This window comes from Vanacampus margaritifer, chromosome 18, assembly GCF_051991255.1.
Source record: "Vanacampus margaritifer isolate UIUO_Vmar chromosome 18, RoL_Vmar_1.0, whole genome shotgun sequence".
In the NCBI taxonomy this organism is placed as follows: domain Eukaryota; kingdom Metazoa; phylum Chordata; class Actinopteri; order Syngnathiformes; family Syngnathidae; genus Vanacampus; species Vanacampus margaritifer.
Window position 1 is genome coordinate 11,342,553 of NC_135449.1, and position 27,845 is coordinate 11,370,397.

At 38.9% G+C, this 27,845-nt stretch overlaps 1 protein-coding gene across 1 annotated transcript; it reads right to left on the bottom strand.

Annotated features, from left to right (window-relative positions):
* Window positions 1-56: 56 nt before the first annotated feature.
* Window positions 57-27,514, bottom strand: LOC144038336 (heparan sulfate glucosamine 3-O-sulfotransferase 6). Its single transcript, XM_077550773.1, has 2 exons — window positions 26,816-27,514; window positions 57-1,460 (listed from the first exon to the last, which is right to left on the bottom strand). The coding sequence occupies exons 1-2, from the start codon at window positions 27,271-27,273 to the stop codon at window positions 833-835; spliced, it is 1,086 nt and encodes a 361-aa protein (XP_077406899.1). The 5' UTR covers window positions 27,274-27,514; the 3' UTR covers window positions 57-832.
* Window positions 27,515-27,845: the final 331 nt, after the last annotated feature.

The following is a 27,845-nucleotide window of genomic DNA, read 5'->3' on the forward strand; positions in this document are numbered from 1 at the left end:
AGATAATATAGGAAATGTGGCCACACATGTTGAATGAATAAACAACACAAAACACATTTAAGAATAAAATTTTAGTCAGAATTTCAGAAGAATTCCAAATACAAAAGTCTCAGGAAAACATTTCAACAATATCTTGTCATCTTATAAATTAGGATCTCTGAAATGTACTGTACAGTTGAATGTGAGTACGGTTTGTAGACGTTCCGCAGGCGATGTTTCAAATTAGAGACACTCCTGCAACATAAACAACACTTAGCAAAGTCCTCGTTTGCTCCAGTTTCCACCACATCTTCCTGCGCTTTCATCTTTTAATTTGAAAGGACAGTACAGGAAATGGATTTGCATGGGAAGGAATAGTAAATGCTGTCAGAAAATTTCCAGGACTGATGTTATTACCTTGTCGTCGTCCATGTCTACAAAGTGGGTCTCATTCGTGACCGTTTTGAGTTTGGAAAAAAATAATCACAGAACCAGATTGAAGGTTGCTCTAGTATGGCGATGATCTGCGTGACAAGGAACTGTCAGATGCTCAGTCATTATGAATAGGCGTGTTAGTGAAGCATCCTTTGATTGTATGGCCTATAATGAAGGGGAAAACTCATAGTTTATAGTTTAGGCTTGAAATCTATCTTTTGTGACACCAGTTCTGGAACTTTTCTGACGCACCTCATACTATACCGTAATCTGATCATAGCTCTTGCGCTAATCTGAAAACTGACCATTTGTTGCATTTATAAAGCTAACAAAATGATTGCAAAGCCTGTTTTGCACAGTAAAAACTTTGGTAATGCACATTGTCTCTCGCCGCTCTCAACTTTCAAAAGCTTTGGTGTCAAGCTGTGTTTTCCCAGCCAAAGTTCTGACCCGTCATTTGATAGAATTTGAGGTTAAAAGGTCTGTAAAAGTCTCGGAGTCGGAGCAGGACGTCTGAGGGGATCTGCGGATGGGGCCTGCCCTTTGACTTCCCCAGGCAGCGAGGCCTGCTGCTCCCCTCCGGCTTCTTCAGGCAGGGGAAGCCTTTGGTCTGGTTGAAGTAGAAGTGCTTGTCCGTCACCACGCGCTTCAGTCCCAGGAAATCCTGGACGCGACCCATCTCGCCGGCGGGGTCCGTCACCAGGCGCTCGCCGCTGACGAACAGGAAGCTGGAAAGCGGGAAGTAGCGCAGCCAGTTCTCCAGGTGCTTGGCGTAGATGCCGATGCGCACCGCGCTCCAAGAGGTGTCAATCAGGCCCGTGGTGGCGTTACGGAAGGCCAAGTTCTTGAAGGACGGGAGGCCCGGCGATTTGGACACGGTCTGCGTGTAGTCGGAAACGGCGCGGGTCACGGGGTCCCGCACTACGATGATTAGCTTGGTGTGGCGACTCATAGCGAAGACGCGACGAGGGGCTTCCTTTGTAATAAAGTAACTGGGTGTCTTCTCCATGGTGATTTGACCATCCAGTGTACGGGGCATCAGATTCCTGAGAAGAAAGGGAAAAAATGCAACAAATAAGAATGTTTCCATTACGATGCCGTATTAGGGCCACATATAATATTTTTTTCCGGGGGATAATATTCCGAGAAAAACCTTGCAAATTTGCGAATTTGTAACGTGGCAAATTTGTGAGAAATAAACTCTGATACTGTTTATAAATTGAAAAGGAAGGGTGGAGACGGATTCATTCTTAATTTAAACTTTACTCGTCATACACGGCAGCTAGAGCAACACACTTCCTGATCCCCTATCAGCTGACTAACACTAACCAATCAGAAGCTAGCATACTTTAGGTAAATGCAAGTGAATGACGGAGAGCAGCAGATTCGACACATCAACTTAGCTACTTGTACAAAAAAATAATAAAATGTATGAGCATGCAAATAAGAATTCTGGAAACATAATTGTACAAGTAAATATACATTTTAACAAATGAACTCAAATGCTTGATCTCTATCTTCTTTGTCGCTTGCCGTACCCGATGTTACAAAGAACGAATGCTTAACATCAATATGGTGAATCTCCGCTAAAGCAATTACTATTTTCTTATTTGAAAACCCGATCGAAAAGTATTGGCACAAACATCCGAGTAGTACGCTACGTGTATTTCTTGTAAGTTTCTGAGTTTTTTTCTCGCAAATCTGCCACTTTATAAAGTCGCAAATTTACGATTTTTTTTTTCTCGCAAAATTGTGACTTTGTAAATTGGCAAATTTGTGATTTTTTTTTTTCTTGGAATATTGCCTCCACCCGCTAAAAAAATATATTAATACGTGGCACTAATACACCGTCGTACATAAGCACAAACTTAAAAATATATATATCTTAATCTCATTTGGTAAAACTCATAACCTCAGATGCCTTGTGGGCTCCTTAATTGTTGTGCTTGGCTATTTAGTAGATTTAATGTGATTATTTATCTGACAATGATTGAGTGGCCATATCGGCGCCAACTGTGAGGGGAGCCTGCAAAACGGCTACTGTAGGAAACCACAAGACGACTCATTTCCTTGCATCCTGCTCTTTAACAGACTCACATTAGTATCAAAATGGCTGTCAAACCACTGCTTTTGTAGTATCACAGAACTAACATTTGAATTCCCTATGTTCCACTTTGCGGGTTAAAAGTTGTTTGTTGTCAGTTTTCTGACTTATAGCGAGTCAGGAATCAATTAGTCTTTTTTTTCTTTTCGAATAATTCCAGGCCCCACAGACGCAGGGTTGAATTCCCGCAGTCACCAAAAAGTCCCCAGACACAGAGTGGGATTCATTAGGAAGTGACTGCATCTAGCCACTGATCTCCAAGATAAAAGTAACAACCGCAGAACTGCAGTGCACACAAAACACATACAGGAACCTTTTAGTCAAGTGCCCATCTACAATTTAGAATTCGACTTTTTTTTTTTCAGGAAAAATGTGTCTCTGAAGTCGCAAAAACCCTACATGTCGAGCAAATTGTAAACAAATTTTGCAGACCTTCCAGAGGAAGTACAGGCCCTAACTAGAGCTGCTAATAGATGAATGTGGGGTGAGAAATAACATTGCACAGTGGTTGATTTCTTTTTAAACTTGTGTGAGGATTCAGAACATTAAATATTTGGCTTGTGAGGTGCCGCCAGGGATTTGGGCCTCACCACTTCAACGCCACAAACTCAAACTGTTATTTTCTAGAGCCCCTGTCAGTTTTGGTCACCATTTTTCTCTCCTCGCATTAATCACATTAAGTTTCATATCTGCCTCAAAATCCAGAGGTCCCAGGTTTTAATCTCTTTTGAGGCTACCGGTGTGAAGTTCTGACTTCCTCTCATTTCCCGCACAATCACCTGGGATAGGCTCCAGCTCATCTGCCACCGTAATGACAACACGCGCTAAAGAAGATGGATTGATGGACAGAGGTGGCAAATCCAGGTCCAGAAAGTAAAAAACCCTGCCACAGTTTGGCTTTAGCCATTGATGCTAGCTAGCTAGCTAGCTAGTTCCCAAGCAGGTAAATGAGCACCATGGGAGCTAGCCAGCTAGCTAGAACTTGGGGCTAAAGCCAAACTATGGCAGAGTTTTTACTTTCTAGACTTGGATTTGACACCTCTGTTGATGAATAGATAGTGGTTAACTTAGTTCAGTTAATGTGTTTAAAAAAAAAAAAGGCTCCCCAATTCATAAAGGTTTTATGAAGTGACTGTTTTATTTCTTTCATTCTTGGGCACTCAGCGGCTGCTCGGTTTTATTTAACACTGCCAGAGAGGTATTCATTTAACATTTGTTTATTTTTGCATGGTGAAGAATTGCGCCGCAAAATTCTGAACCGCATTAGTAGTGTTTCGAATGCTTTATTTAATGGCATGCGAGGGACTTAATATTAAAAACATCACTCAGTGCAGTTCTATATCACTGCAATAGGTAGCCTTGACTTTTATAGCTTGGGAACATACCTACACCTTTTTGGTTCTGGAAAGAGTGGAATAATTAGCCCCAAGTGTCTTCTACTTTAATCTGTTTCTGGCAACGGCATTATCTTTGTAAAAGTGTTTTGTTTATTATAAACTCATGAATTTGACTATGCAGGTGTTTCTTGGGGTTGTAGCAAGTGAGTGTATTTTAGCAATGAATAATAGAAATAACTGGGCAAAAAGGGTGAATGCTTGTCAAGATTTGTGGTGCCTACGGTGGTATCTGAGGTTATCCAAGGATAATCTCACCGAGCGTCCATGCGTTCTCATTAAATCTTAGCTATTGCTTTTGGCTCTCCCGCGTATTATTGTTCTAGTCTTTTCTTGAGTATTCAAGGTTTCGGCGTGTTGACATATCTCTTGATTCATCGCTCGTATAAGTCGACGACTCCAGTTCAGAGGACGTATTACCTTTAAAAAGTTGGGAACGGTGTGCCAAAGCAGATTGTATAAAACAAGGGAAATGGGAGGGGCTGGACTTGTGAAAAACTTGATTGGGCCGCATATATTTCATGCAGATGCTAGTGTAGTGGTAAAAAATGGAATGTCATAACCCCCATTGTGAGCGGCATCCTGCCAACTTTCCTCATGCAAAGGCAGACAAAAGGGGGGATTTTTTGATACATCTCACAGACATCTGACGGTAAGAGACATCTCGGTGGGGAGCAGCGCCAGGGTTTCAACTGAGAAAAATCTCTCCGCTTATTCCCCCCCCCCCCCTCCCTCTGGAGCAAACATATTTAGATGGATGATTTAGCGCACTGAGCTCTGATGGAGGGGTGCTCTCAGAAGACGAATTGTATTACATGGGCTGGGGCTAAACAAAATCAGACAGTATATAGCAAAAGGAGAAAAGTTCAAAAAAAACAAACCCGTTTCCAAAGCGGCTTGTATGAAAATGTATGAGGATGTATTTCAAGGAGCACTTGAGGCCAAAGTGTGAGCAGCAGCCTCTCACTCTGAGGCCACTTTAGTGAAGCTGTGGTTCACAGATTTATTTCAGGCACCTCGTGACGTGAGTGGCGATATAGAATCTGGATCCAAGTGACGGTTAACAACATTCTTTGGGAGGAAACTCCGACCAAGGATCCTCTGTCTATTTTTTCTTTCTCCTTTTTTTCCACTGTTATAGTACATTCACTCATTTAATTTAAGGTTGCCCCGTCTACTGGTGCCTTTGTACTTACTCTTACTGTATGCTGGAAATTTTCCCGTACAGCATATTAAAATAATAAATCATAATTTTAATTTAATAATAAAAGAGCCATTTGTGTTGTGAACCTTGCAATTGACTGATAACCAGTCTAGGGTGTCGTTTTGGACCTGCCCCCTCAATTGCCATTCACTTCCCGGGTTTCGGCACCAGTTGTAAAGTTCGGATGGGAACTTTCACCGGTTCTTTTATATTTAATGTTTGCTATACTAATAATAACAACCAGGAGACTGCATATTCTCAGTTGAACTGTAAGTATCAAATAGACAGCTGTGGAGCCTTTTCTGCTGGATGCGGAAGAAGGTTTAATCTATCCAAAATGGTTTCTACTCTTATACTCTAGTCAGTCTATCCCATGTGAAAATGTGTGACCTGATGGTCTTAACTGGTTTCAGGACAGTTCACAGTGACCTAGCTCAAGTTACCTGTCTAATTATTAACTCTTTGACTGCCAGACGTTTTCAGAAAAGGGATGCCGTGGGTGCCAGCCGATTTAAGCATTTTGACTGATCTTTCAAGGTCCACAGACAATTTTGTGTTTGGACTATGGAAACACACATACTACCAAATGAAAGATTGGACTCTCATCTTTCATCAGAAAAAAAAGTTTGTTTCTACCTTATTCCGTTCTTCAGTAATCAACAATAGAAAATGGTTAGTTTCACCCAAATGCTCTGTTTTGAAACAAAATACGGAGAAATCAAGCTTTTTGTGAAACTATATTATTTCATGCACTCTAGTGAATTTGACACCTTTTTTTTCCATGAATGATGCCACGAACACCTAAACAGTGCTTTACTTCTGTAAAACACTACCACCAACAAAGAAAAAGTGTTTTTTGATAGCAAAATACGTTTATTTACATTCAAAAGTGTAACAATTTGACAAAACAATTTGGCAAACTATTTACAAATGTGTGCAACCGTGGTACTATTTACAATTGTGTGGATGTTTCAAATGCAGTTTTTCTTTTTGTAAAACTCCCCTGCATGCAAGGGGACGCAGCAGGATTTGCACAACACAAAAAAAAACAAACTTGGTGAACGTCTTTTAACGTCTTTGGCGCTCCTCCGTAGGATTTTACTAAACGTTATTTAACGTTTTTTGGCAGTCATAGAGTTAAGAGGCCTAATCTAACACCAGGAAGTAGCCTGCTAACATACAGATGGATAAATATTAATAATATGAACTCCCACTCTAGCTAGCAAATATGCTTCATCACCTGATTACGGAAGCATAGAATGCCAATGTGGATTGGTTTTGACTGGGCTAAATCGACTTTACCAAAATGTTCAAATGTATTAGAAAATGTAGTCTAAATGCAAATTTTCTTTTTTCTTCCCGTAATTCTGTGGGGTATTGACTTGTGCATGCACCATTGTGGCATTATGGTATGTTTTTAGCATTTGGCCTACGTCAAGGTTCAGCAACCTTGCTTGTTAAAACAGCCATTTTAGGCCAAATAAATAAAAAAGAAAAGTTGCAAAACATTTGAGCATTGTGATGAAGGAAGCAGTGTGTTAGTGTTAGCCTAAAGTACTGAAGGCCCAAGTACTAATTAGGGCTGAACCACAGCACAAAAATATGAGAGCAGCAACCAAAACGTAGAGACTACATTTCGTCTTCTGTTTTTCAATTTTATTTATTTATTTATTTTTTTGTAATTTGCATTCTTAATTTTTCAACCCTTTTTCAACCTTTATGCATTTCTGGCAGATTTCTGACATTTGTCAATTTTATGGTCATTGCCTCTCTTAATTTTATTTTATTTGAATCATTTTTTGCTTTTTATGGCTTTTTTCCCCCCTGCCTTCTTTGCTATCGATTTTCTGACATTTTTGGCAATTTTGTGAACATTTTGGCTTTTCCTCTTCGACATTTTATAGTCACTTTTTGGGACATTTAAAAAAAAAAAAAGTTATTTTTTATTTAATCATTAATTCATTTGAATAATATTTTATCTTAAAAAATAAAAATAAATATGTAAAAAAAAGAAGTAATTTTTTTATTTTTATTTTTTTTTAAAGGGATCCACAGGGACAGAGCCACATTTTACCAGCAAATTTGAACGACATAGCCCAGGCAAAACATTGGCTATTCCACACTTCTGTACCTGATATAGGACTGATAAACATGGATAATATAGAAGAGTGCTTGTACTGTATTGTACGGTTTATTCAGGAGTGGAAAATCCTCTGTGGGAACTGGAACTGATGGGCGCTGCTTGTGTTGTAAACAGTACAAGAACAGTCTCTTAGCAAACATCCATGTTGCCTTGCTGGAAAGAAAACCTTGTGCAGTTCACTGACCTCAAGTAGATTTGAAAGCAACCACTGGCCTGCAATCACGAAAGAAGCCCACACAGCGATTGGGCGTAAGAAGAATGTTGGGTCGTGGTTAGCAACAAAATACATGATGGAGAGCAAAGACAGCCAGAGAAGGACGGATAGCGACTCTTTTTTATCTCGTTAAGATGTTTTTTGTGTGTTTTTTAATGATAGGAGGACCAATTTCCCCAAATCTCAGCGACCCAGGAAGCTACATTTCCCTTTGTGTTAGCATATGGCTCTCAGTTACTATGCAGATTATCTGAGCATACACACATGTTGTCCATACACACCAAATCCATGTGTGTGGTCTAAAGGTTTATTAGAGCCCATTTCCAGGGCAGCGGGCTAGCAGGTTGCTATTTACGACTTGGATATGAACACATGTGAGTCAGCTATGCTGTTGTTGCTAACATGCAGCTACCCCAAATTCATACTGAGAGGAATCTTTTTGCCTGGTTTCCAAATTATAACGGATGAAATGGATTATCCACTTTTTTATTATTTCCTATGGGGGAAAGTGGCCAAAATCAGTGGTTCCACATTCCACTTTAAAGAACTATATTTACGACACTAGTTTTCTTGCCCGCTATTTTGGCATCATCAGGCGCACAAATTGTGATTCTGTTTGTAGGCAACATACAAAAAACAAAAACACACACACATGGGCACACAACCACACGCAACTATCTGAACAGGCAGTCCACAGGATGGATCCACATCTGGGAGCAATGAAGTTCAGACCCATACAATGTGCGTGTGTGTCTGTGTGTAAGAGAGAGCGAGAGTGCGAGAGAGCTATTTGAGGGAGATGAAGGAAGCGTTTCTGACTTAGGAAGTTTTTCTCCGCTCGTGACGTTCCGTGCCTTGAATGCAGTGATCTGTGGCGACACAGCCAGGCCGGTGGCCAGACCCCCGGACCCTCTTTACCCCCCTAAAAAAAAGGCCTCCTCCAGCCTGAATTTCAGAGTCAGATGGTAGTGATTCCGCGGGCCAAACCACAAGGTATAATCACTAAGGATCATTTAATGCAAGTTGTCATCATGTGCACTTTTTGCTCTTTCACGCTCATACATGCATGCCCTCTTTCCTCTTCTCCTTCCTTCACTTTATACAACCGATGCAGTTTTCAGAACCGGAGACTCCATCCGTTTTTCCATCAGAATACACTTGAACCTCTTAAGCTTGCGTTAGTTCAAAAATGTGTAAAAGCAGCTCACTGCATTGTGGAGGGAGACGGTCGTCATTATTGAAGGCAAATCCGGGTCTGAAGAGCTCCTGTTGGCTGATTAGACAGCAGCAGAAACTATAATCAACTCCACCAATTTTTTTTATTTTATTTTATTTTTATTTTTTTTGTAATTTGCATTCTTAATTTTTCAACCATTTTCAACCTTTCTGTATTTCTGGCAGATTTCTGACATTTTTGTCAATTTTATGGTCATTGCCTCTCTTAATTTTATTTTATTTTAATTATTTTTTGCTTTTAATGGCTTTTTTCCCCCCCCTGCCTTCTTTGCTATCGATTTTCTGATGTTTTTGGCAATTTTGTGGACATTTTGGCTTTTCCTCTTCGACATTTTATAGTCACTTATTGGACTTTCGGGGATTTTTAAAAAAAATATTTAATAGTTCATTGAAATGAAGGGTAGGACTTGAACTGGAGAAGACTTGGCCGAGTTGGTAGGTCCTTTTTGTTTTGATTTCATCAACATCCCGAGGGAAATTTCAAACAATCTAATCCGTGTGCGGTACACAATTCTGCACACCTAATGTTACTACTGGCAGACGCTCCTGTGTCGTGAAAAGTATTTTTGCCGTGGAGGTTTTGCATCTCTGGGGTAGGTCGGTAAGAAAAGAGTGGAAAAATGTGTGGAGCTGAGGGAAAAACTAGACGAGTACAAGGCCTGGAAGCCACAAGTGAGTGAGTGCTGGTCAGTCCAAGGGTCAGCCGAGAAACCACAACAGCCTGAAAGAGGGAGGAAGTCACTTTGCTTGAATATGTTTGATATCAGGCTGCAAACAACTTGGCGACTTATCTGCAGCGGTCGTCTAACTCAATTGGATAATGTGATTTTGTCGGTATGTTAACAAGAGAATGAAACGATGACAGCAATGTCAAAACAAGTTAAAATGACTGCAGAAGTATTCACAGGCCAGTAGTTGGTGATGTCTTTCAGGAACGAAACATGACACTCGCTTGTGTTGTGGCTCTTTTCAATTCCCTTTGTAGGTGTATGTGTGGGATCAGAATGAAATGTAAAATGGGGGAGCAAAAAAATATCTAAATCAAAACACTCAACTCAACCCTGAAAAAATTCTGAAAAATGTACTGTGTTTGTATGTAAGCATCTCTTTGCATCTTTTTGACAAGGAAAGACTTTCAAGTGAGCGAGGGATTTCTTGTGCCATCTATAGGCAATTGCAAACCCTTTTGGGGGGCATCAATTACTTGTAGATTTTCGCTATTCGCGGCAGAGTTCTCGCTTCGCACTCTTTAAAAAAAAAAATAAAAATAATTGGATACGTTACATATAGCAAAAACAAAAAAAAGAGAATTGACCTTCAGTGTCAACTTAGACTACCTATAAACAAGCTTTTAAAATAAAAAAAATAAAAAAATTAAATTAAAATAAAAAAAAATAGGGGTGAAAATAGATAAATAAATAAATAGTGTATACTGTGTAAAATTGTTTACTTAAATAATAAATATTTTTTTATTTTTAATATTTATAATTAGTTATGAAGAACTAACCAATTATTTAACAACATAAAAGTATGCATAACACAGTTTATTTTACCAATATTTTTGTTATTTTACCATTTTCAATCATTTATTATGTATAGTAGTACTGATTATTTCAAGAGTTAAATGTATTAAAATAAAAAGAATCAATACAGGCTGCAAATATTACCGGATTTTTGATAATGTAGCTGCTTGGAGGGCCGGATGAAAGAATGAAGGGGGGGGGGGGTGTTGCTGGCCATACTTTGCCCACCCCTATTTAGACTAGGGCCTGGCCAATATGGATTTTTTTTCTCTCTTAAGGCCGATTCTGATATTTGGCAGGATAAAATTCTGATAACCAATTAATCTGCTGATTAATTCAAAAATATATAGTAAATAAAACAACTTATTTTTGGGTCCCTTAACTCTGGCAGCAATAAAGATATGATTTTTTTTCTTAACAATACTTTGTTCTTCTTTACTATTTGTTTAACTTTACAGCAAGGAGAAAAATCTGCCAATTTTTATCCCTTTGTTTTTTTTTGTGGGGCCGGGGACCATGTTTGAATGCCATTATCTTTGTCATATGTTGTAAAAAAAAATAAAAAAAAAAAAAGGGGGGGGGGGGGAGGCAAAAAGCGGCTGATTTTGTTGTTATTTTTTGTTTGTGCGGATTTAAAAAAAATCTGATATCTGATGATTAGGTGACTGCGCGCGAACCGTCAGTCGGTCAACAACAATGGCGGATAGCCGTGTCGTAGTCGTTTTGCGCAGCCTCCTTAGCTTGCTTATGCTTTTGCGGCAAAATATTTTTGCTTCTTTATTCCCACGTTTAACAAGCGGTGTTGTACTTGAATCAGCCGTCATTGTCACTTCTCCTTTGTTCGTCTTTTTCATGTTGTTTTGAAACGTGCAACGGCCATGTTTGTTCTGTAGATTGCAATAAAGTTAGAAAAAAAGTGTTCTTCGCCGATTCTTCTTCTACGCTTTCTGTTATCTCCCTGTGGCTTGCGCTACAGCGCCACTCCAGACTTGGCATATACATTACAGCCGTTAAACGTCCTCACCGTTTTCTTTTGGACACACGCAAGTCTTGAAATGCTTCGGGTGTGTACGAGATTTGTTGGAGGAACGAAGCCGGCTTTGCTTCCATCTGGACGGGGCCTTAAACTACTGAAAGCAATTTCCACTGTCAGAATCGTGCTTGTTCTTGTGATTATCCTCACCCAACCCCCACCCAAGATTGTTTTCACCTGTTTCATATTACTAATTACTTTTCCCGTTAGGCCGGTATGATGGCTCATTTTCGTGCCTGTTTCTTTTTTGCTGGCGCATTCCTGACGACTTTCTCTGTTTCCTGTTCTCGCCGGCGTAATTGCTCATGGCGAACATTTTTCGTTTTGTTTCAGCATTGTCTGCACAAATGACAATCCATTAAAGGCATTGATTGAAAGTGTGGTGACTGTTTAAGCAAGTTCATGTGCATTAGCGTGTACGCACGTCACCACTGATTGCTGGACTTATCAAATGGGAAAATCTGCAGCCGAGTTCTGGTCGGGCACATATGGCCCACTTGTCTGGCTTTATCTCCAAGCTACTCAGGGCCCCGGGGGCCCCACCCTGCCCTCAGTGCGCTCTCCTTAAACACAGGATGGACGCGCTGAAGATGGGGCGGAGAGATGAGCAAATTACAGATTCTCGTTACTTCCTGACCCCACTGATGTCATAGTGTCCTCGCCACAGTACCATAATTGGGTTGTTAAAATGGAAATGTGCGGTGTACTGTGATATCCCTGTGGATGAGTACTGTGGAATATACACAAATAACATATTTCAGCCAATAAGAAAAGTGATGGCATTTTTTAAAAACGGGTGTGGTTTTAAACCAAATGTCACTTTTCGTCGCCAGTATTAGATTGATTATACTTGCGTACCCTTTACTTAATACGACAGTGTTTTTGTCACCACGGCTTCCAGTAAACATAATTAGCACATGTTCCGGGAGAGGATGACATTTATCTTTGCACACAGGCAAGAGAAGAAAAATATCCTCTAATAAAAGTGGTGCTGTAAATGAGCAAGCGCGCACAGGAGACCGCTACACATACAAACTTTAATCGACTCGAAATTAGGCTGGCAACTCCCCAGGAGCCGGCCAATAAGAGCGCTCGATACTGTCTGATCCTGACAAGTCACTTCCGAGCAGTTTCCGCCCGCTGTTCCCTTAGGGTTGTTTTTTTTTGGTTCATTGTTCACAGTTTCTTTGAAAGGAAATCACAGCCAGCTTGGAGGACTGCAAACAGCTTTTCAGTCAATTGCCGTCTGTTTTAAGCCGCATTTACAAAATGTTGGCCTCTGCTACGGCAGCACCGTCGCAGGCCACTGTGTGCAAAAAGAGATTTCTTGAGAAAATGCGGGGGGGTGATTGCCATGGATGCCCAATGAAAATTTTTCTCACGACAGTCACAGTGCAAATGAGAAATGTAGTTAAACCTGACAGTATGTAATAGGGCGTATCAAAACTTGGAGGCGGTCCTTAATGGGACGGAACGCATATGTATTTTCCCGGCATCTCACGGTTCTTTGAAGTTGTGTGACGTTCTGCGGCGTGTTTTCTTCCATTTTGTCACGGTTCTCAGGGTAAATTATGGTATATGCTTGCCGTGTCGTTGTCACATTCCATGCGGTCTGGGAGGGCTCATGGAAGCACGGAAACCAGGGATATATCGGTAATAGTTTTGGAATTTTCATTATAGTTTCTTTTTTTAGTTAGTTTTCAGAGAAGGTTTTTATTTATTTTTTTCTCAAAAATGCTTTATTTGAGTTTTTGTTAATTTTTGAAATACTATTTTAAAGCTACCAAACAGAAAAAAATGAATTTCAAATCGCTACTGCCACCTCTGGCCGAAACATGGAACTACACAGCCCCTTCTTCACGTACACAATGCGCACATGACGTCACATCCGCAGACAGAGGGTGAGAAATTCAAACCCTTGGACCATATTTTAGTACATTTGATGGTTCTATCATGTCAGGAAATTGATTCCACTGAAATGATTAATACGTTAGCTTTCCGCATCAGATGCCACTTATAAAAATAAATACACAAGTCAAGTTAGCACAATCCTTAGAGTAGTTGCCTGCCACCACGGAGAACCTGGGTTCAAACCCCGCATGGACATCAATTTAGTGCACTCAATGGTTCAATACCAACTGACTATCATATCAGGAAATGGATTAGAATTTCTAAATGCATGTTAGCTTTCAACACCAGATGACACTTTTCAAAATAAATACGCTATTAGCCCTGATTTTGAACAAGTCAAGTCAGCTCAATGGTTAGAGAAATTGCTTTCCACCCTGGGTTCGAACCCCGCTTGGACCACATTTTAGTACCTGAGTAAATGATTTTTCAATTTACTTCATAAGCACATGCATTCAAATCTTAGCATTCAGCTTGTCAGCATTCCTATGTAATTTCTGCAGAAATTGCACTTTGTCTAGTTAGGAGATTTTTCTGTCATAAATGGTCAAATAAAAAGGCTATTATAAAGATATTTTTGGCCGATGGACACAAACGAGCTTCAAAGTCTTGAGAGAATGTGAGAAATGTGAGGGACCTTGTCGTGTTAGAACTGGAATCACTTTATTTTTTATTTTTTTTATTACATTTCCCTACAAATTTCCCATGAGTTTGTGTTGTTTTTTGGAACTGAAGTGAAGCAGTGACTGTTTCTACTTATTTCCCATCTCTGTGTGTTGTTCTGCGTGTCCTCAATGTTGAGCACAGGCTCTCTTCCCGGCATAATTAATCTCATTTCCCCTCAAAATGAGCGCCAGCATCGCTGACAGTTAGCTGATTCTTCAACTGCGTGTTTACGGCAGAAAGACAAGAGGTGATCAGGAAGAGTTTTAGCACCGACAGATACAGAGGTGTGTTTTATAGGAAACGCTTTCAGGGTGTGAAGGCTGGTTTTCATGGGCGTTATGCGAACTCAACACCCCCCTTTTCACCCTTCTTCACATAAGTAGTCAGACATTAAACAGGTGGACACCACTGACAGCTACACGCAATCAATAATTACCTGCCTTTCCAGACAGACTTGTGACGTAAACACAGGGTCCCACAAAACCCAACTTTGATGTTAATGGGATCTTTTTAGTGTATTTTCAAGTCTTTTCAATCATTACCTGAAATGGTTAACATAATGCAAGTGTGAAAACAGTTGGCACGAGCCTTTAAAAAAACGTTGCTCAGGCTTGAGCCCAACAATGTTACCACATAAATGAAATAAATTATATATGCTATAATTGATGGCTTTAAACTCATAATTAACATTTTCTGGCTCATTGTTTTTCATACTTTCTCTTTTCAAACTAACGTAAAATTACAACCACAAGAAGTGACCATTAATCCATCACACTTTCGTTGGTATTTAAGTCATGCAATGTTGCAGATTGTGCATGCAAAATGTAGTGTGACTCAAAGCTGGTGAGGAGTTGAAGCAATACTTTGCATAAAAGTGTCACCTTACAGGAGGGCAGGAATGATATTTGTTTTTGTTTAGGGTTCATGTCAAGATGATGTTTTTCTTGCAAAGATGCAAAGACCATGCATGCATATTGCAGACGTTGAAGGAATTGTTTGCTTTGATATTTGGGCCCAAGCACCACCTCTTGGTATTACTGTCAAATGAATTGCCTTTTTGTTTACAAAATTTGAAAACATGTCTAAGCTGGTGAAATTTTACATATTTTATGGATTTCGAACATTACCACTAAAATTGGCTCAGTGGTGGCCATTGCAGACACTACTTTTACCTGAAACCATGTGCAAAATTGGACAGGAAGTCAGCCATTTTAGTTTGAAGCAGCCATTTTGAGTGAATTTCAGGGCCTGTACTATGACCAAATCAAATTAGGAAATTTGCCCAAAATTAGGGATGTTCGATACCACCTTTTTTGACACCATACGGATACTCAAATCTTCAGTACTCACCAATGCCGATACCAAGTGCCGATACCATTTTGATACATAAAATTTCCCCCAAAAACCAATGTCGGTTCATAAAAAATGACATATATCTCAACTATCGCAAATGTCCTTAAAATTGCATGAAATTAATGGCAATTATATTTTTTCAATTTGCTCATTAAAGTAATTTTGCCTAGAGCACACAATAAAATGAATTTCAAAAAATAAATAAATAAAATGAAACAAATAATCCAGTGGCCAGGAAAAAAAAGTCCTCATCAAAATATGTGGTTGTACAACTTATTTTTAAGGAATACAGTGAAGTGCAAATAATTCAATTCAATACAATAGGGCTTCGAGTAATTTACTAATATCTACCATGTTAAGAATTCCTCGATAAATGCAAAATAACAATTTCAGCCTTTAGTTCCTGACCGAAAAATGGCCACAAGAGTGGGGACTGATACCAGTATAGATACCGTTGCAAGTACCGATACCATGAAATGTGCCTGGTATCGGCCCGATACCAATACCTGGTATCGGTACTCGCCCATCCCTACCCAAACGTATAATGATCATTCAGATAAGTAATTAAAAAGTTATGGGGTTCGAACATGAACCCCCTTCCCCCAACTCCAATTGGCTCAGCGGTGCCCCTGGAAAGTTAAGACACCAATTTCATCAATCTACATTTATCATAACAGAACACACACACAAAATCTCCAGAATCCATGTGCAAAGTTGAACATGGAGTCAGCCATTTTAGTTTGAAGCAGCCATTTTAAGGGCTCGTACATGGACCATATCCAAATAAGGAATTTGCCCAAAAGTATAATGATCATTTGGATATGAGGACATGAGCCCTCCATCCCTGGAAAAGTTCAGATACTAATCAAGCTACACAATATTTGGTGGACATACTTTATCATAACAGGACATTTTAAAGACAGCAATTAAAACAACTCTATTCATCTAGCGTTGCAGAACTGGAGAGTCCGCTGCACAATCAGAGAAGTCACCCTTACAATAGAACCCGACACGGTCATTTAAAACAGTCAGCGGTTAAGCTAAATACATTGAAAGCTGACAAGTTTGAGAAAAAGTAGCGTCCTATCTTTCACACGAGAATATCACTGACAAATTAAAAGCGCCAAAGGACAGAAATAGAAGCAGCATGATTGAAAACTCCGAGTTAGTGACTCAATGCGGCTCCCGGTGAGCTAACATGCTTCTCACCATCTGACTCCATTATTACCGACGGGAGGGGAAAAGGTCGACCGATGACGACGTGTCAAAATACCGACGATTGACGACTCGGCCTTTCTCCATCCTGGGGTGGAATCTATACATGTCACACAGCACTTTATCTTGTCATGCTTGATTATACCTTGCACTTTTTCCCCTGCTTCATTTGTGTCATCGATGAGAGAAGAGCTGTATTTAAAATCTGGCTCCATTTTAATTGAAAGTCAGAGAGGCAATAACTTAAAAATAACAAATAGACAAATGTCACATTTCATCCGTTTCGAAAAGAAAATGTATTTTATAGTGCGGTTCTTGATCGTAAGTCATGTTAGCTGCTAGCATTAGCAATACAATTACACAATACAATACAATAGCTTTTTAAAGATATGATGGGAACTGTCATTGCGGTATTTATTTAACGACATGTTTATTTTGTGGTGATCGTGGCTATTATTTTACGCTTCTCAGCTTGACGAGAGGAGCACTGGCTCTCAGTATGACGCTGCGCAGCTCGAAACCGCCGCACGCTCCACTAACAATAACCATATTGTTAGATGAATACCTCCGTAGCAGCGTCAATCAAAAGTGAGCGACATTCTGCAGGTGTTCCTAATTTTTTGTAGCGCTGATTGCTCCTGACATGCATCCTGCGAAAAGTATTTCCTCGAAGCATTGATGCAGCTTAAAAAGCATTGACCCCCCCCCCATTCCATCTGCTGCACAAAGCCTCCTTTCTTGTAGTATAACGTATACATTGCTCTTTTTTTTTTCCACTTCAGAAAAGCTAAAAAAGAATGTGCACATGGAGGAATTCAACCAAAGATTCCCTTGTGATTGCTTGAATATTCACCGACAGGAAATAAAACCTGGGCATTCCTAGAAGATGAGTCGATAAGCAGACAGATTTAGAGACACTGACCTAACCAGAAAGAGAACTTGTCCAATGGCTTTCAATTTGTTTGAGTGGCCTGGCCTGAACAAGCCGATAAATCCGCTCGGGCGACACTCCGACCTTGAGGTGTAAATGTCAGCGGCGAAGAGGAGTAACACCAACTTGTCAACAGGGTTGAATATTCACAAGTGAATGCATTTCTTCTGTAATGGTGTGATAAAGGCAGAGAGGGAAGATCAATAGAATGGGCAGTTTTCGCTGATCAATATGGCCAAATGACATCTGTGTAATATAGTGTTAATTTTATCCGGTATTTTAAATTTAGTCAATCACGCTTGATAGTTTTTGTTATAGTTAGTCCACCTCATCCCGTTTTTATTTAGTCGACTATAAATCTAGCATTTTAGTCATTATTTTAGTCCAAGAAAACATTTTAGTCAACAAAAACTGTCTACGTTTTAGTTAGGGCAATCATTTGACCCTTTTTTTCATAAAAAAAATTCTCTCATCTTTTTGATGAAAAACAACTTCACACACAATTACACTAGTAATTGTGTGTGAAGTGGCTACTATGGTTCCATGCTATGAGCTACACTGTAAAAAATTTAATAATGATAAAAAAAAAGAGAGGTAATTTTCCGGCAGCTGTGGTGGCAGAAAAATACTGTGAAATAACAGAAAATTTATTTCTCGTAAAAACAAAACAAAAAAAGGGTAATTTTCAGCCTGTCAAGCTGCCAGAAATTACCTTTTTTTTTTTACGAGAAAGTAATTTTCTGTTATTTCACAGTATTATTCTGGCACCCCAGCTGCCAGAAAATTACCGCTTTTTTAACTTTTTTTTTTAATTTTCTTTTTTATAGTGCAGTAAATTAGCCAGCATTAGTTAGAGGTCAGATTAATATTATTGTTGGAACGTTAGAGCCCTTGGATTAATGTTACGTTATAACTCTAATTTACTTTCTGTTTTGTTTTGAAAACGAGGGAACACTGTAGTCCATTTTTAGTTGACTGTAAATCTAGCATTTTAGTCTTAATTTTATTTTTAGTACTATGGCTCCATGTTATGAGCTAGTAAATTAGCTAACCAGCATTAGTTAGCGGTTGTATTAACATTATTGTTGGAACGTTATAGCCATTGGATTAATGTTAATGCTATAACTATAATTTACTTTTTTTTTAACCTCTGTACCATGTGTTCGAGCATTTTGCACTTTCTAGCTGCAGATTTGAAAGGCTGTGTGTCACATGACAGTGTCACAGTGACAGATTAGCAGAGACAAGATTTTACAAAATCATATAATTTGCATCTCGTTTTTGTCCATGAACTAAAATGTCCATAAATTTTAGTCCAGTTTTTATTGCGAAATTTTATTGCTGTATATTTATTTACTATTATTAGATTTTATTTTATTATGAACATTTACGAAAATGCATACTGATTAAGTCCCAGTTATTGTTTACAAACTAATTTGCTCCCAAAAACGTATAAATACGTTCTATTTAAATATTACCATACTCCCAAAGACATATTTATACGTTGTTTTTTTTGTTTTGTTTTTTATTCTCGAGCATACAGAAAGCTTTGATGCGGCCTTTGAACTGAAGAGAATAGTTAAAGCAATGGTAGTTTTTACAGAAACGGCCAGCAGAAGGCAGCAGAGTATAAGACATCAACCAGGGCAATGTTGAAAAAAAGCAAATTTACCAACAGTTTTAAACAGATTTGTGAATAATGATGACATTTAGCTATATTCTAATGCTAATTGCTGCAAAACGGAAACAGATAGAAATATACTTTTTCCTGATGAAAGAAGAGACTCTAATCTTTGTTTTGGTAGGTTCCATGTTTTTAACGCAATAGCACACAATATTCTGTGGGCCTTGCAAAATCAGTCAAAATACAGTAAAACAGCCGGGAGCGAAGGGGGTTGCTTCAGTGAAAATGGCTGGGAGTTAATGAGGGTTTTAGTCTAGTTTTAGTCTGGTGAAAAATGTGTTGATGATTTTTTTTTGTTTAGTATTCATTGACGAAATAAACACTAGTATAATATTTATAGTGCCAAGAAGAAGTTGCTGAGATGTGTGAACAGGCTTCAGGTAAGAATCACACACACATGAAACTTTCGCTTCTCCATCAGGAAACCACAGAATCACTTCCAGTCGATGGCAAATCCAAGGCTTTTCCACATATAAGCGTTTGTTCTAAAACAATTTGCCAAATGCTTCCTTTAAGGATGTCCATGTGTTTTAGTTGGTTAGCAGCTGAGCACGGGGGCCAAGGCGCTCTCATTGGAGCTCAAAGAAGCAGACAAAGTGGAGGGAATCAACGTTTAAGTGATACTTTCCAGCTCGCTTTCACATGATTTTTCTTGGCCTGGCACGCTACGAGTCTGCTTCAAATTGATACGGGAGTCGCTGCGTACTTAGCGTGTGATTATGCTAAACGAATAATAACACATGATATCTGGACGTCATGTGCGGTGAAACAAAGGATAGCAGTGCAATGAGTTGTAAGGTTTTTGATTGAAAGGAGAAGAAATGAATGAGGGAGATGCAATGAAAGGCTGGAAAGAGCAGGGAAGGACTTGGACTTTGAAGCAGTAATAAAGTGTCAAAGGTCTCCTTTTTTATCCCCTTTCAGTTAATTTCCTTTCATTTTGCTTCTCTTTTTTCCTTTCTTTTACCCCCCCCCCTCCCCAAAAGAGAAGAAAGGATGGCAATGGAAGTAAAAGAAAGGTAACAAATCATGCTGAAAGGGCAAGACGTGAAAGGAACATAAGCAGAGGGAATAAGAAAAAAAAAGAGACAAGGAAAGTATCCATCCATCAATCCATTTTCTATGGCACTTGTCTCATTAGGGTTGCAGCTGAACTGGAGACTATCTCAGGTGACAAACCCTGTGCTAGGGATGTAACGATATCGCGATACTGTGATAAAATTGCCACGATATTGTCGTCGTCATGTCACGATATTAAAACCAACATAACTGTTAAAAAGGCCACGTAGTTTTTCATTTGTGCAGTTCCAGCCCCCCCCTGGTGGTTAGCTTATTAGTGCAGTTGAATTTTAATTAGGCATGTTTTGGCCACCTACGTTAAAGATCCATGCTAATTGCTAGACGAAGGAGAACGTAACATGTATAAATTCCTCCACATAATTGATTCGATTCACAATGTGTGCGTGGATTAGCAAGTAAGTGCCTCAATTTTAAGTCTTAGTAGTAATTGTAGCTTGTTTATGTACAATGAGGTTAATGTTACCTGTACCATTTGAACTATATGTACTGTAGCTAATTAGCATTGTATAGATGAGACATCACATCCAAAAAAACATGGATGAACTCAAAATTTCAAGTCGACAAACTTTGATAAAAAATTTCAATTGTGTAATTTAACTAGGGGTGTCAGGAGATAAAAAAAATGTAATTGTAAATAATCACATTACTTCAATAGTTAACTCACGATTAATCGCAATTTTTTTATCTGTTCTCGATGTACAACAAAATGTACAATAAAATATTTTTTCTTAGTTTCATACTCGTTAACATAAAAGTGGAAACAATGTTTGAAAGGAACCACAACTGTAATGACAAGTTTGCTCTATAATATTTATTTGGTTGTTACTAACATAACTATGAAAAAAAAAATCAAAAATCATTTCCAGATTAATACATTTTGTAGAAATGACGTAGGCAACCATTATTATTTATTAACACATTCGGTGCGTAATGACGTAGAATAGCGGCTGGCCGAGCAATGTGAAACACCTATAAAGAAAAACGTAAGTCTCCGTAGCGTTCCTAAAGGGACGATCAAAACTCTTGAATGTGTCTGGTGAATGACGAGAGCACGGCGTGTGGGAGGGTGACTTTAGGAACGCTACAAGGCTTAACTTGCTTTCTTTATAGGCGTTTCACATTGCTCGGCAGAGAGCCTGCCGCCATTCTATGTCACTATGCGCTGAATTCTTATAAGAAATATGGCTGCATCTTTTAGTCACTAATACTGCACAGTAATTTCATAATAATTCAGAAAATTTAGTTAAAATTCAAAAGATGTACTGTAAAAAAACAAGTGTGATATTGATTTGTGTTGAGGTCATATTTCTGCCACTAGATGGCATAATTGCATTTGTAAGACGTTGTTGATAGCTCATTGCATTTTCTTATCATATTAAGAGCTATCTAATCTTTAACATGAAGTAACTTGTGGAATTCTGCACGTTTTTTTTACATTTTAAAATACAACTTGACTCCAGTCTCCACAAATATATGGATTATTGTTACATTTATTGCTGCTAAATTTTGACAAGGTCGTGTCTGCTACGTTGCGACTGGAATTCCTCCAATACAGGCTTTCCAAGTAAGGGTGTTTTTTAAAAAAAAAAAAATTAAAGAAATAGTGACGTTAAAGAAACTTTAACTCAAAATTAACGCACTAATTTTGACACCCCTAAATTAAACAAAATATTTTAAGTTTTGCTGTTGTCAAAATTGGCTGACCCGCATTCCACAACAAAGCAATGTGTTTACAACTTATTGTCCCCATCTTAAAGATTTAAGTAAATCAATAATGTTAATAATTGATATTTTTAAGTTGTTACAACTTAAATTACTTTTTAGCTAATACATAAATAAGTAATAAATAAATAAATAAATAATATGGTAGACTTCCTCACGTCCCAACTCGAAACTAAAACTTGCCACTATATTGTTAAATGAAAGCTCAATTAAGAGAGAAGAAGACATAAGACACACAATTATGGCAGACTTTGTCAAAACTGCATCAGTATAATACAAATCCCATCATTGTGCAGTACAAGGTGAAGGGTCGGCGGATGGGTGCGACTAATGCTCCAAAAGGTCTTGTTTGACCAAGGGACCTTAATCCCTGTCATCCCCCATGCATGGCCCTGAGCTGTCCGTGTTAATGCCTGACCTGTCATTACACGGGTCCAATTCACGCAGTGTTGACGCGTGCTGTCAGCGGATTAGAAAGCGAGCTAAAGAACCCCTTTCGTCACGAGAGCGAGGGGACAAAATAATGAGCTGAATAAAAAGAGTACGAGGGACGGCCAGTTTGACATCAGCAGAAAGCCGTAAAAAGAACATTTAAAGGTCGTGTTGCATTTAACCCTTTCTACTGCTTTCTAGGGATTAGTCACGATAATAAAACCTTACCCGTAATTGCAAGTGTTCCATTTTAAGTGGTTCTAAAACAGTAGACACAAACATAAAAATGACTAATTAAAGCTTCAAATCAATATTTGTGATAGACAGCCGGTGTGATGAACTGCAGGCTATCACAATGCCAATTTTGCAGCCAGACAAAGTTGAGCTAAAACTTCCTCTGACCTCCCCATTGCAGCTCTGAACGGCAATCTGGCGCGGCGAAGAAAGAGAATTTACGATGTCGACGACTTTACCATAAATCAAAATTTGCTTAGCTGTGCGTCTGGCACAAAATCTAAGAGGGAAATTTATAACATTATATGAGAGTTATAGACCCATGGCACATATACAGTATGAGAGCATATTTGGTCCATTACCTGAACTTATGATGACTAAAACAAGAAGTAGCTTTTGTAAAATTACATTAGGTCCAACTGTAGAATGAATCACTTTAATTTGAGGTCATAACCTCAAACTATATCATTGGTTGGTTTTATATCAGAGGGCGTTATTGTATTTGAATAATGTGTGTACATTTTACCAATCATACACACACATTCACCAATGGCCGTAAAGCTAATGCTAAATCACTCCAGGGAAATGGGCCATTGTAATGTGACAAAATAATAGAAAGACTAGGCAAGGATGGCAGGAAATCGCCATAGCGACCAATATTCCCTGGGGCATCCAGTTGTTTCATACTGTGTGTACATAAAGCCTGTGTATGGGGTACATTGAGTATCAGGTTTCAATAATAAATTGAGTTGTTTGTGAATGATCTTGAATCTATAATGCTGCAACTTAGCTAGCTAGCTAAACTGGATAGCTAGCTTGATACAGTAGATAGATAGATAGATGGGCAGATATCTTGCTTGCTAGCTAGCCATCCATCCATGAGTTGTATTAATAAGATCAAACAGTATCAAATTCGTTATACATAAATGTTTTGGTCTTATAGGTTAGACTTATGCTCAAATAAAGGAAAATGAAACTAATAAGCATGATTATTTATCTACTTCAAATGAAGTTGTTAACTTACTAAACACTGACAAAATAGCTGACCATCTATCCCTTTGCGTTTCTACATCTGCTGTCACATACAATAATAAGGTAAATTGTAAAAAAAAAAAATAATAATTATTCATTCAAACATATTCCAAAAATACAAACCGCCTACTCAATTAAAAGCAGCGAGAGTCCATTTACTAGTCCACAAATGAACCACTCGCACTATTCAATGCTCTCATCAGCAATGCATTAGACGAGCAGCGACGCAAACGCCGACCTCCTCCTTTTTATTGCACCGCTGTTCTGAAAAGTGCTAAAAAACAAACAAACCAACCCTTATGCACACACACGCTTTCATTTACTGTTCCATCTGAGCCTCACCCTGACCTGATCATTACACGGTTGTATTGATCCATCCTCGCATCTTGTTTCTTTATTACATCGGTATAATATCAAAGCCACATTCTCCATTTCACCATTAAAAAAATAATTAAATTCCGTCATTATGTTTGCATGTCCCTTCCAAATCAAAATATGATTGCTATTAAGCATTTCACACACCAGTTGACTGAAGAGCACCAGCACTATCCTCCCACCCGTGCGATCACACTAGCATTGGTGGTGAAGGCCACCCCCGGGGGACCGACACAGACACTTTGGGAAGCAGCGTGTCAGCTCAATAAACAGCAATTTATTGGCAGGGGACTGAATACACTGCCATCGTCCGGAGCGCTTAGTGTCAGATTGCTGACAGTGTTCAAAAACATGATTATGTATCAGTAGACAAATCATCAGTTCTCAATACAGACTTATTTGCTCTATTAAGGCTGCTAATAAGTGAATTCATGGAACGCAATGGCTGAATTGTAGAAAATGCCCCTGAATCAGCCAAGCAAACTGATGACAAAATATTACTCTTCATGCCAGAAAACACATTGTTTTACCGGACGTGTGTTTTATGGACCCGTCATACCAACCCGTGGCCATACTGCATTTCACTGCACTCAAATAGAAACTAAATCCCCTCAGAAAATCCTCACTCATTTCTCACAGAAGACAAAGAAAGCTAGTTGGATCGCCACACTTTTCCTCTTTGGTGAAGATCCAGCACCGGCTTGGATCGTACATTGTCTGAAATATGTCATCCAGGATTAAACATCTACTTTACAATAAGTGCTCCACACATTATGTGTGACCTGTATTTTTCTTTGTAGCTGTTTAATTCTGCTATTAAATTATGATCAAATGAAGCTGTCTTGATATAATTACGTTTTCTACAACCAGTGTTGCCACAGTTGTCTTGAAAAAGTAATTTAGTTTCTTTACTGGTTGCATGCTTTAGAAAAGTAACTGCTACTTTACAGATTACTTGTTTTTACAAGTAACTAAATTAGATTACAAGTTACTTTAGTAGTTACATTCAGCATATACCAACAACCTTGCTTAACTCATTGACTCCCAGCCATTTTCACTGAAGCAACCCCCTTCGCTCCATGCTGTTTTATTGGATTTTGACTGATTTTGCAAGGCCGATAGAATATTGTGTTCTATTGCTATAAAAACATCCAACAACCAAAAGAAATATTAGAGTCTCTTCTTTCACCAGGAACAAAAAGTATATTTGTATCTGTTTACGTTTTGCAGCAATTAGCATTAGAATATCTATATATAATATAATATATATTCATCTTTACAAACCTGTTCCAAACAGTGAGGAAAAGAGCTTTTTGCAACATGGCCCTGGCTGATCTCTTATACTCTGCTGCCACCTGTTGGCCATTTTTTGTAACAACTACCATTGCTTTAAGCAACCTCTTCATGTCAGAAGCTGCATCAAAGCCTTTTGTATGCTCTAGAATAAAAAAACATAAAAAGTATATAAATACGTTTTTGGGAGTGAAGGACAAAGTATTAAAAAAACGTATTTACGCGCTTTTGGGTTTGAATGGGTTAACATAAAAATCATACCGGAGTGCATTTTTAACAGTGACATTTAAAGCTAAAGTTAGTTTTTATTCAAAATAAAATGAAGACAATATTTTTGACTTAGCATAATTAGCCTACTAAAAAATATATATACATATATATATATATATATATATATATATATATATATATATATATATATATATATATATATAATGTGACTTTTCTGGATTTCACTTAAAGACAGGAAATTACATCACAGGAAATAGGTAACGACCAATCACAGCTCACCTGATTTCTGTGTTTGTTCATGCAGATGTAAGCAAACTGAGCCATGATTGGTCGTTACCTTTGTTTTGAGCATGTGTGATGTCATCTTCAGTCGACAGCAAGTGGCTAAATGTGTTTTTAAAGATATTATTTGTACATTGAAAAATAAATTATCACAATAAATTATAGACAAAATATGCTGAAAATGGCTAAATTAGTCAAGTATCGCTTTGTTAAACTCAAGATAGGAAAAAATATTTCCAGCTTGAAAACGCAAATTGAAGATTCTTACATTTTCCATAATATAGTTAATTGTTGAGTGCCTTTAGTGAGTACTAAGGTGTTAAGAATCAAGTGCCCTTTTGTATTTTTTTTACTTAAGTATTAGTTTTGTTGTATGCACAATACAGTACGTGCATGGGATTGAGAAATCACAGTGGCTAAGAAGTATGTGCTGTTTATTTACTGTAAATCTTGTCAATCCTTTCTCCCTGCTGCAACCTGGAGGGAGTATACTGCAACTGCCTTTATAGTGGAAAGATGCAACTCTTCAAAATACTGACACCAACTGTCAAGTTGTGATATTTGAAGCGCAACTGTAGTCTGATTACTTGACTAGAAAAAAAAATAACACGTTAGATTAGTTGTTACTGGAAAAAGTGCACAATTTACAGTCATCACTGCGCAACATGGATGGTTATTATTTCACATATGGAAATGACATCAGGAAAATGGGTCGAGTTAGTCCCCTAAGGTAACAGCTACACTAGGGATTAATCATAGGTTACCAAGGTACATTTTCCATGCCCAAATATATGCAAGTATTTTACAATAGTGCAGTGTTTTTTACGGCCAAGTGACAAGATATTGCATCACTGAAGGTACAATGATTTACACAACCTAGACTTTTTTTTTTTTTCGCTACTGGTCAAGCAAAACGCCAACAACCGAGTTTTGCAACATTTGCATGTCAGTTATTATCTGCTGGTCTACATTTTAACTATAGGTCACAGATTCAAATAATAGAAGTAGCTAAGTCCACAAGATGAGACGTGTACAGAATGCATTCCGATTCGAATTCACTTTGTATCATTTCTACGGCATTTGTATGCCGTTATAGTCCCATTTGATCTTACCTGTACCAGTCCAGCCCTTTCTCATAGAAGCGGTCAAAGAAGTGAGGCTCGGCTCCGACCGCCCTCACGTCCGGATGGATGCGCAAGAACTCCAGGAGAGCCCTCGTTCCTCCCTTCTTCACCCCGATGATGATAGCCTGAGGAAACTTTTTGCTCCCAAAGTTATTCGCAATGGAGATGGTGTTGTTAATTGTGCCATACGCAAGGTCCGAGAGCTGCTCCCGTGTAAAGGACGCACCGGCTCGCTTGGGCGATGTCTCTTGCGCGTCCTTTTGGACATTTTTGTCCTTGTGGTGAGTCTGTTGGTCAAAAACGGGTCTGGGCAAGGACTCGCAGAATCCGTTAAGGCAGTAAAAAAGGTAAACGAAGAGGATGATCATGGTCAAGAAGACTGACAGCTTGGACTGCACCTTGAGGTGTCCGAAGTTGAACGCAGCTCTCCATTTACTACATCCCATGAGTCTTCATAGTTATGTTTTGTTTTTAAAAGGCACGTTTTAAAACATCCCCTCGGAGCGGGAGCAAGTGGTGCCAAAGTTGCGTCGAAACGCGCCCCATTCTCTTCCTCGTCGTCCTCTTCGGGAGCGATCACCTCGAGACAATCCGAGTTCCCAACGGGGATGATTTGGAGGTCTGAGTGTCCGGCACGAATCCTCTTGTGTTGCTTTTGTGTCTCTGGTGGGGAAACGCTCATCAGAGCATCCCGAGTGGCTGCCATTTCCACGCCCTCGCCATAAAAACGCACGCCCCTCCGTCGCCGGTCGCCATAATAATTAGCAGACGCCGCCTCGTGTAAAAGCCCTCAAAAGTTGAAAGCGATTTAACAGAATTGTAGTTAACTGGAGGACGGAAAGCCTATCTGACATTTAGTCCGATTTATGTGTTTTCTTAGTTGCCACCTGCTATCTACAAGCCCCCTCTGACACTCCCTGCATGGAGCCACCACGATTACACATTAACCTTTGCACTCCTGACATACTGGGACAGACAGGTGCCATCAGTTTTAGCTTCTGTCTGTGCGTACGTGCAA